This window comes from Haliotis rubra, unplaced genomic scaffold (genome assembly GCF_003918875.1).
Source record: "Haliotis rubra isolate DU_JTF1 unplaced genomic scaffold, ASM391887v1 Scf73, whole genome shotgun sequence".
Classification (NCBI taxonomy): Eukaryota; Metazoa; Mollusca; class Gastropoda; order Lepetellida; family Haliotidae; genus Haliotis; species Haliotis rubra.
The window spans coordinates 2,435,652-2,447,233 of NW_025767446.1; the positions used below are offsets into that span (position 1 = coordinate 2,435,652).

An 11,582-nucleotide genomic window follows, 5' to 3' on the forward strand; every position below is an offset into this window, starting at 1 on the left:
CAAGTTTATTGCGGCAGTTGCAAAGATTACTCCATGTCGATGCTCATGTGATTCTGGGTCATTTCGATCAGGCTTTGTGAGGTCATGACGTGTGTAAATAACATCACCTAAATAGTATCAGGTTGTGTCGTAGAAACGGTACAGGTAGTTTCTCATGACCGTGACTCAGACATCAGTAACTGTTTGAGATGATGTCACAAGTCATATCATACCTGTCTCTCCAAGTGCAATTTTCTGCTTCTTTTCCTATTAACATTGAGTACGAGATAGACGTTATCAGTTTACTTTAATGGCATGAGAATTGAATATGACATTCATATAATGTGAATATGACGTTTATATAAATGACAAATTGAAAGACCTTCAAGTATGGGAGAAAGCTGACAACGCCCAAAGCTGACAACGCCCTAAGCTGACAACGCCCTACCCATTACCCCCTTGGATACATATATAGATGTTCGTGGCATATGAGACCTTTCTTAGGATACTGTCACACATTGATAGTTCATGACATTATAATCTGAAATTATTCTAAGATAAATTCGGATTAAGACACCAGGTAGCAGAACACATAAACCTACCACCTTCCAGCTACAAGGATAAAGGCAGAGACCAAGCGATGTGCAGCAATTCGTAACAGCGGAGCTCTAACTTTCAGCTGCTAGCATTCACGCCAATCTCTGATAAAGGTATCTTCATTACTGCTGTCAAGAAGGCATATTATTTAAGTGTCATTTGGAAAGACCTTCACAATTTCCTGAAGGACAATGGAATATAAAGGCGGAGAGGTACCAGCTTCTTCCCTGAAGAGAGTTCATGTTTCTCACTGTGACACACCTTTCACTGGAGGTGCTTCGCAGAAACAATTAAAGGACTATTTCAAATGTAGGAAAGTAATGGGAAATGTTGAAAAAGAAGATTCACCAAAGAATGATCATCTGTATCGAACACCCAAATGGAATATGTTACCATGTAGTATTAACCCAACAAATGATGTGACGTCATTGACCCATGCAGGTGTTCATCGACCGTTTATGAATGAACAAAATCAATCTAATCCCAGTAGTATTATTCCACCATTCAAGGACAGAGACCATGATGAAGTAAACAAAGCAATGTTGCCTCATTTACCTCAGGCTGGTGAGGAAACATGTAATGATGTGTCAGACACATGCTTGAATATCAAAAGAGAAAATTCTCAAAGAGGTATTTACATGTTTGTTCCAAAGTCTCCAACACCATCAATGGCAGAGCGCTATATTTCTATTGAGAAAACTCAGTGTGAGGAACTAAGGGAGATAACTCTGCCTTCAAAGGTGGCATTTGTGTACAACCCATTAGAATATGCTTTTGAACCTCATTACAACTTTGTTGAGAAGTTCTGCAACTCAAAGAAGAAGATCCTGTTCCTTGGTATGAATCCTGGGCCATGGGGAATGTCGCAGAATGGGGTGAGTATTGACAGGATTAGAATACGGTGAAACTCAGTGAAGACCCTGTTGTACCATTATTTTCCGATGTCTCACCAGGTTTTTACATGTGAATCACATTGTATATTCAATGCAATAATTGTCTGGAATACTTGCAAATGTTTCTGATACTAGTTGATAACTGACACAATATATTTGTTGAGGAAGTCCTCAACCAGATTGGGGGGGTGGGGTAGCCTAATGGTTAAAGCATTCCCTCGTCACGCAGAAGACCCTGGTTCGATTCCCCACATGGGTACAATGTGTGAAGCCGTGATATGTGCCGCTGTGATATTGCTGAAATATTGCTAAAAGCGGCATGAAACTAAACTCACTCACTCACTCACTCTTTCACTCTCTCATTCGAACCAGACTGAGTATTTGCATGGTTTTAAATAATGACTGCTGGCCTGCTAATTTTTTAAGTAACTTTAATTTTAATGTTCAGATAACTATGTAAATTTGATAAAGAAAAGAAAGAACCACTACTTAATGATGACTACTTCCAAATATTTGGTTTTGTTGTTTTTGATGTCTTTATAGTTGGTTTTCTGTTTTTAGAAATGTGCTTGGCTAACTGCATTACCACACTGTACTAATGGCTTCCTGTATTTCCTGGCGTACTAAACTTCACAAAGAAATGTTTTGTTAGATGTTTTATATCTCATGTAGGTACCATTTGGTGAAGGCAGTATGGTGAGAGACTGGCTGAAGATATCTGGTGCTGTTCTCAAACCCTGTCCCGAACACCCCAAACGTCTGGTGACCGGACTCAACTGTACAAGATCAGAGGTAAGAATCTGTGAAATGAATTTAAGACATACTTTTAATATCAGCAGCATGATGAAAAATAAGGCAGGTATATAAAAGTAACTAAATTTATCAAGTGCAGGCATCAAATGCATTACAAAAGTTAGAGATCAATAGATGTTAGTTCATAGAGATCAATAATCATGAACTGGCTATTGATCGATAGCCAGGCAGTGATGCTGTTAGGAGTTTTTTCATTTTGTTTGTTATACACAACACTGTCGCCTGATTCCAAGACCGATACAGCTGTCACTTATTCAAGTGATGATTCTTCATTTTCAGGTTTCTGGTCGAAGGTTTTGGGGTTTCTTCCGAGACCTGTGTGGCAGCCCCGAGACTTTCTTCACCAACTGTTTTGTGTACAACATGTGCCCATTTGCTTTCATGAGTGAAACCGGCCAAAACATCACCCCACCACAGATTGAAGCCAAGACCTTGCAGAGGATCAACACTGCGTGTGACAAAGCTTTGCTGGAAGTATTAAACCTTCTAGACATTACCACCATAGTCGGTGTTGGGAAATTTGCATATAAACGTGCAAGGACAGTTTTAGGGGTAAACAGGATTGACGGTATTCGTATCGAGTGTATCATGCATCCCAGCCCTATCAACCCAGCTGCCAATAAAGGATGGAGCGACATTGTCAGCAAACAGCTGCAGGAACTGGATCTAATGGACACTATTGTAAATTAGTGGTGTAGCGATTCATCGATAGTATCGATGTTTGCATCGTCAACTACGCGATACGAGTGCATCGATACAAAACACGTTTAGGCAATATATTAGGATATTTATATCGCGAGGGTCCATGATACATCGATGTATCGCCAAAAGAGACGATATATCCCGATACAACTTAAATATTACTTAAAGTTGTAGGGAGTATTGCATAAGTAATAGGAAGGGAGTCTCTTTGAAATTTTTCTGAATTTTAAAAAACAAACTGAACCTAAAAGGAATTTGTTTGTGTCTGCCATCTTTGTTACAGGAACAAAGGAGTTAGTGTATCAGTGAAAGAATGTGAACAATCTCTGTGAACCATTTATTAACAACTATGAACGATGTCTTAGCTTTGTTAAGAAAGAGAAGATAAAATTTAGAAAGCATACTTATGAGTTTTTTGCAGTGATTCTGGTATAAATTACTGTACAGCTGTATAAATTGCCTGTGCAAGCATTGGTGCAGAAACACAACTTTCCAAGGGAAACCTAGAGCAAGGTATACTGAATATGTTTGATTGTACTTTCTTAAACATTAAATGCTGAAACTTTATTACATGAACAGCCTTTTAAGTGTGTGTGAATGTAACACATGTTCTGCTGAATAACAAATAAAGATTCAGTCATTTTATCTATCATATATGTCCTGTTTTTTAGGATTGTATAGTATCGGGATAAGTATCGTATCGCCATCACTGTATCGTGATGATAATCGTCTCGCAGGTTCCTTGCCAATACTTTCATGATATATCGTCTCGCCTCATTAAACTAGTATCGGGATATATCGTCTCGCCACTTAGGCCACGATACACAGCTCTATTGTAAATAAATAATAACATAGTCTTGTTGGTTTTGTTTTTGAGAAAAGTGGGTGGATGAGAGTGTGAGAGAATTATATTTATTGGCAAACAAGGATAAGTTGAACACCGACCTGACAATTGACCCGTATTAGCTTGCCATTGTGAGCGAAGGGGCCCCAGGTTGTCCGTTATCAAGTGTAGTGCGATCGACACCTTCTGCTCGGATGCGCCTCAGGGGAAGAGAGAGATAAACCGGTGGCATTGCTAGTTTTTAACAGTGCATGTTTCGTAGATGTACATTCTTTCTCCATGTACTTAATAACATTGTATGCCACTTCTCGAGTCTGAGAATGTATTATTTGACCGTGCTTACCTAACTTTGACATGTTTAATTCTCTCGAAATATATATCTATATCTCCAAATATTACCGACTTGCTACACCGACCACGTGAGAGTCTTATGAGCAAGGCGTGTGCGGCTACGCACAGAATCAATTTCATCGTCATGCACTGCACATGCACTAGCCTATATCTGCTCTGCCTTTCACAAACCATATGGGTTTGCTCATTGCCGTGCACCACCTAGTCCAACTTATCCTTGTTTGCCAGTAATGCCTCTTTGAAAAGTGTTTGAGTCAGTGTGTCAGCTTAATATGAGTGAGTGAGTTTAGTTTTATGCCACTTTTAGTAATATTCCAGCAATATCACGGCAGGGGACACCAGAATGGACTTCACACATTGTACCCATTTGGGGAATCGAACCCAGGTCTTCGGCATGTATTTATGAATAACCACTAGGCTACCCCACCACCCAGTCAGCTAGATGTGGGAGGAAAGATGCACTACCACTGGTACGGTGCTACCAAACAGGAACACAAGTAGGGTTATGTGGGGTTGGACAAATGACAAATCTTATTTGGCAATTCTTGCTTCGTCGCCCACAGAAGTGAATGTTTAATAATTTCGAGGAATGTGCCCTGCAGCTTTAACTTCAACAGGATTTATATATAATATATGAGTAGCTAAATTGGTAAATGTTTTGTAAATATACTGAACAACAAAAGAAACGCAAGTTTAGAGAAAATGAAATCTCATGAAGGTAAGCGTTCATGGTAAAGTGAAGTAATGATCCCAGATGAGATGATGTCATGCAATTTGACGTTCATACGAATCATTCGCACAAACACATCAACAATGCAGCAAAACCATAATTTTAGCACATGCATTGACAGTTATTGATGAAAAGCATGCATTTTACTCTGAGATATCCTTTAAGGTTTGTGTAAAAAAACAGTTCAGTATTGACGCTAAGAGGTGTACACGCCACACAAACACTGCCTAGACTAACAACTGAACAGAGGGGAATGGCCATTGGAAAGTTGCACGGAGGAAGCTCTGCAACCGCTCTAGCTAGACAATTGGGCTGTCATCTTACCACCATTACACGACTTGCTCAACGTCATCAGCAAAGCGGGTTGCTGCTGATCGTCCCCGTACCGGATGGCAACGAGTAACAACTCATGCGCCAGATCAGTTCATCCGGGTCACTCATCTAAGGAACCGAACTCAAGCAGCAACAGTAACAGCAGCCTTAGTTCTTGGGTCAAGGGGAGCAGTGCCAAGCGATACAATTAGGCGTCGTCTTCGGGCTGCTGGAATCCACTGCCGAAGGCCATATGTCGGACCAATTTTGGCACGTCAACAACGCCAGCGACGTTTGCAGCCCTCACACAGCAAGGGTGTCGATGGATATATCTGGCTCAGAACAACATTAACGTCTCTTTCCCGGATATGGCTCCCATTGAACATTCTGGGACGAAATTGGACGGAGGATTGCTGAAGGTAGACAGCCACTCACACTTGCACAATTGGAATAGAGATTGGTGTTTGAGCGGAACCAGTTGCCTCAGGCATTCTTTCAGACTAGTGAACTCAATGAGGCCACGTTTCACGGTCTGTGTGCAAGCTCAAGGTGGCTATACTCGCTACTAAAGCGACTGTCACTTTTCGCGTTCAGGGGTATCTCCATTTGACGGACTGTGATCAATTTGAACTTATTGCAATTCAATGTCAGCAGCAACTTTTATCTGTTAAATTGACAGTGTTTTCTATAGAATAATGGTTAGACATAATTTTGGTTGTCATCTATTAAAAAACTTGACAAAAAGACAGAATTGCGTTTCTTTTAATGTTCAGTATATATTTCCAGACCTTCATTATGTTTAACACTTTGCAAGCACAATAACTGGCAGATTCTTCTCTGGTTGTATAGAGGTTGTCAATAGAGCTCAGGTAACAAATCAGTTGAACTTCAGCAACGTTGGGCACAAAGAGTCCATGGATGGATGACCGTGTTTGGCAACTTCCTCCTGAGAGTTTCCAGTACTTCAGTCCTGCCCCCAACCGAAACACATGTGTGATGCATGTGGTCTCACCTTAGTCAAGTGAGTTTGTTAGAACATGCCTCTGTTCACCCAGCAGAAAATGGGTACCCAGTGGGAGAAGTCATGTGACTGTTAACCATCTAGCGCCTCACAGGCAGCTTGGGTTATCCGGGGTAATAATAATCAGATTGTAGCACTTAGAGTGTGCCCCTCTATGATGCAGAATTCAGCGCATTACAGATGCCCTTATTATTATCTGTCAATAAACAGTTTTGTGGGAAACTGCATTAAAAGGACAAACAAGAAGGAAGTAATATTCCTCTTCTAGGAGTTGCAAACTGCACCTACAGCAACTAAGTGCCCCCTAATATCTATGTGGGGTTTTATATGGAGTGCCATCAGATACATTGAAGTCTTCTTCTGCAACTAAGTTCGCAGAAATCTGGAAATAACCGTTAAGATAGCTTGACTAGATTAGTTGTAACACGTTTACGTCAGTCTTAGTCCTAGGACACTTTCTGGAGGAGGCTACCAGGCCACAGTTTGCCATGCATTCCACATACACAGTGTACCGATTTCAAGATGGCCAGACCTTGTTTACATCCCGACAGCACTAAAACATTCAATTTTTCAATTTCTGTTGGAATGAGCACCCATGAGTATCTGGGTTAGAATTGATCTTCAGTAAACCATGCTTGTTGTAAGAGGCGACTAACGGGATCAGGTGGTCAGGCTCGCTGACTTGGTTGACACTTGTCATTGTATCACAATTGCGTAGATCGATGCTCATGCTGTTGGTCACTGGATTGTCTGGTCCAGACTAGATTATTTACAGACCGCCGCCATATAGATGGAATATTTAAACTAAACTCACTCTTGTAATGAGGCAAGGAATCAAACCACCATCTTTTCATTCTGGCAGACATTCTATCCACTGGACCAACAGACGGTCACAGTGATTTGATGTCTCCAAGCATCAAAATGAAAGTTTAATCTGCAAATCAGATCATCCAGTCTACGCCATCTCTCGTGTACAGCAGCTTCCAAATTGGCCAGGTTCCATACAGGAGGATCCTTTTGTTGCACACGACAACCAATCATGTCCCAGATGTGCTCCGAGGGGTTACGATCTGGGTTCATTCAATCATGAGATATGTCAGGGGGTGCTTCACTAAGTTCTTTGTGTATACTGACTGACTGAGTTTGGTTTTACGCCGCTTTTAGCAATATTCCAGCAATATCACGGCGGGGGACACCAGAAATGGGCTTCACTCATTGTACCCATGTGGGGATTCGAACCCGGGTCTTCGGTATTACCAGGAATTAACGTTATTGAGTGAGCAAGCGTGACGAGCCAACGCTTTAACCACTAGACTACCCCACCACCCCTCTTTGTGTATACAATGGAAACACTTATTGATTACAGGGTATATACAATGTGCTGGAAAGTGAGAAAGGTGCATACAGATACTGGCAAAACACAAACAGCTAATAGTGAGTATGGTTTTATGTCGCTTTTAGCAATATTGCAGCAATATGGCAGGGGACACAAGAAATGGGCTTCACACCAAACTGCTAAGAATAGATCAACAAACTCCGTAACTGAACATACCTGTATCTTTATTAACAATAATTTCACAAACAAATACACAGACAAAAAGACAAGCACAGCCAAAGCCCAATATCAGTGTCAAATCAATACATCTTGTATCAATATTGTCCCCACACTTCCAGAGGGATGACTATGATCCACTTGGATGTTTCACACGTAATCAGGTATACCAAGTTTAAAACGCCAAACTCTCGGCAACTTTAATTAGTGCAAAATTAACAAACACAAATTGCCTGGAATTCCTGTAACACGAGTGACCAGCCACAAACTGCACCCCTCCTTTATCACAGGCTGATTCCTGATTGTCCCAAAGCTTCAAAGTGACACCTTATATACTGCTATCTAGCCAAACAAAACATACATGAAACCAGAGACCATATACCGGTGATGAAACTGATCAAAAACAATGAAATTCTACAATTCTGCAATAATGGCTGGACAAGGGGATCAACAATCTTGCCAGTTTTGTCATTACAGTAATATAAGTCAATAATGTCATGTGTGATTTTCAAATATGATGTAGAATGCCTGTTGTGGAGATTTTCAGGCTAAGAACTGGATGTCATGAAGCCTACTTGCCGACTGGTCTAAAAGTCAAGGGGGCACTTGGTTAAAACATATTTTTATTTCCAAAAGAAACACATGAACAAGCAAAATTCTTGTATCAATAATGCTCCGGTAACAAGAAACAAGAGAAAGACTGATCTAAATATGTTTGAAGACTTCAACAATGGTAAACGAAGTAAGATTTGTGAATTGGTGGTGCCAACGTGAAACAGATTTGCAGACTGGAATTGGTAACAGTGAGTTTAGTTTTACGCCACTTTTAGCAATATTCCAGCAATATCACGGCAGGGGACACCAGAAATGGCCTTCACATCAGGGATAAGAAAAGGTATAAGTTTGACTATTGGAATCTTTTGCATTTTATGATAAACTTGTGCACAGATTTAAGAAGATCTATGTTGGTTGAGGGGGCACTTGTTGGTGGGGGTCACTTAATATGGTGATTATGGTATACTGTAAATATCCAGTACCATTTTCCCATAAACAAACAACACACAAACAAAAACAAATTTTCACAGGAACTCAAAATCTATCATAAGGCGACATCAAACCGGTGTCCATTATATATATATGTAACGAACTGACTGCACTAAAATGTCTTATCACCCAGTCGACATCAATTAACATTAGCTGTTTTTCAAACACAATGACACTGACAAAGCTCTTTTGAGCAATTCTCAAAGTTGGATCCACAAATGATACACGGTATCTGAAATTACACAAGCATATTAGTGACTTTACAGTTCAAGTTCATCACATTTGGATCCCTTCTTGAGAAAGAGGGGAAAATAAAATTAAACGAGTCTGCAATGAGGTTAGTAATCTTTTAACACATATTAATATCTAGTAATTATTTTAGTTGATTTCCCATGAAACTCCTGAAAATATCTCTAATACATTACCAACTCTCTTCCGATATTTGACAGTACTTGTGTGCTGTCATTTCATCATCACACCTGTCATGTCAAGTTCCACTGTGACCGTCCAACATACAAGGTGTCATCCATTTCGATGTTCTCGTCTATAATTGTTACAAAACAAAGCTGGCCTTCTAGTTACCATCATCAATAACTGATTTTGATTATAATCAGAAGCTTCTGTCAAACTTTCATACTAATCCTCAAACACTTCTGGAATGGAAAGAAATCAGTATTACCAATTCTTACAATCTGGATAACTGAAAACCTTCAGTTCAAGAAATTATTCATAAGCCCAACCGGCTAAAACATCTAGGAGAGCTATATATATATATACATTTGAATAAAAATTCAAAAAGTAAAATTGGTCCAAAAGTACATTGTGCACATAAAAAAATACAAGTTATCTAGAAATCATTTATTGATCTGATTTGTCTTTGGCATGCTTGTCACAAATAACTGACCTAATTAGTGACATCTCTTTAATCAGAACCAATAAAATGACACAAAATGTCATTAAAGTTCTCACAATAAAACACTACAACATTAAGCTATTTTAAAATGGTTTTCAGACAAAACAACATCCAGTCTCCAAGAAATACAAGAATATTATTAGACATTTATCATTTTTGAAAAATACAAAAATATCCATCCATATGAACAGTATGACTGTGATAATACTTCAATGTAAAGAACTCTAAAGTTTTGTAAGGACATACGAAGAAAACCTATATATTTTCTTGTGATTGTAAAGAGAATTGAAAAGTAGGATTTACCACTGACTGACGATATATGAAGATAGCCACTTCTACATGAAAGTGTATCAAAAATAGACATGAGACATGTTACATACTAAAAAATGGCAATACATTCTGATAAACAGTCAAGTAAGGCATCCTTAGAAATTGATGACTCACAACACTGTCACATGTGAGGATTGTTTAGATGCTGGATACAAACTTTTATATTTTCCATTATGTAGTACCTTCACCCTGAAACCTTCTTAAACTGAGAACTCGACTTTTCACCACATTTCTTTGAAAAAAAATCATTCGCAATCAATTCCAAGGCTATTGAATACAACTGAAGCGAACTTATATGTTAATAAGATCGCTGATGTCATACAGGATTTATACATACATACATACAAATACTTGTATAGCGCCAATATCCGTAATCCGCTCAAAGGCGCTCTGGCTCTAAGATGGTCTAGATATCACATAGAGTTCAAATGCTTCAGCAAAGAGACACGTCTTCAGATTTGATTTAAAAACAGCTAAGTCTGGTTGTGTTCTGAGGTGAGATGGAAGATTGTTCCAGAGATGAGGGCCAGTCGTCTCGAGTGACCTGTCACCATATGTTTTTGTCCTAGTCACAGGAATTGTCAAAAGAAACTGATCATTTGATCGGAGGGAACTTACAGGAGTATAACGGTGGAACAGAGGACAGAGGTACTGAGTTGCTAGACCATGTAAACTTTTGAAAACAAGGAGTAGAGTTTTATATTTTATGCGGTAGTGGACGGGAAGCCAATGAAGTGAGTGAAGAACGGGAGGAATGTGATCTGATTTCTTTGACAGAGAGACCACTCTGGCTGCAGTATTCTGCACTTATGAGTGAGTGAGTTTAGTTTTATGCTGCTTTTAGCAATATTCCAGCAATATCACGGCGGGGGACACCACAGAATGAAATTCACACATTGTACCCATGTGGGGAATCGAACCCAGGTCTTCGGTGTGACAAGCGAACACTTTAACCGGTAGGCTACCCCACCGCCCCAAGGATTTATGAATATCTTAAATACTTTCAGTAAAGCAATGACTATAACCCTGACAGCTTTATACATTGTCGGCCAGTGCAGCTAAGCAGCATGTAAAGAATCAAAAGGGAAAACATTTTGAATTACTAATTACATGTTTTCCTAAAAATATATACAAACATCTGAATGTCATGCAAGGGTTGAGCAAAGTCACATGAATCATGTAGAGAAAGTTTCTTACACTGGCAGCCAAACCACTACTGATGATTAAATTTGTTAAATGTAACAGCTGTAAACACAACTCAGTAACAGTCTTCATTGTCATTTTAAACTCAGTAGTGTGGTGTGACGAAGAAGTCTTCATTGTCATTATTAAACCAAAGTGATAAAGAAGTTTCATAACAAATTGTCATGATGTGATAAAGAAAATCCCTTTATTGTCATAACAAATTGTCATCAAGTTTCATGTGATAAAGAAGCCCTTCTAATGTCATCAAGTTTCATGTGATAAAGAGAACCCTTCTATTGTCATAACAAAATTGTCA

The 11,582-nt window shown here is 39.3% G+C and overlaps 1 protein-coding gene and 1 long non-coding RNA gene across 2 annotated transcripts; one reads left to right on the forward strand and one right to left on the reverse strand.

The window, feature by feature from the left end:
- Positions 1 to 41: 41 nt before the first annotated feature.
- On the forward strand, positions 42 to 2,972 carry LOC124259598 (single-strand selective monofunctional uracil DNA glycosylase-like). Its single transcript, XM_046693756.1, has 3 exons — positions 42 to 1,451; positions 2,142 to 2,261; positions 2,562 to 2,972. Exons 1-3 carry the CDS (start codon positions 768 to 770, stop codon positions 2,970 to 2,972), a joined length of 1,215 nt encoding a protein of 404 aa, XP_046549712.1. The 5' UTR covers positions 42 to 767.
- Positions 2,973 to 11,194: 8,222 nt separating this feature from the next.
- On the reverse strand, positions 11,195 to 11,437 carry LOC124259626. Its single transcript, XR_006893878.1, has 2 exons — positions 11,370 to 11,437; positions 11,195 to 11,338 (listed from the first exon to the last, which is right to left on the reverse strand). It is a non-coding gene; the product is annotated as an uncharacterized LOC124259626 (long non-coding RNA).
- Between the last annotated feature and the right edge of the window lie 145 nt (positions 11,438 to 11,582).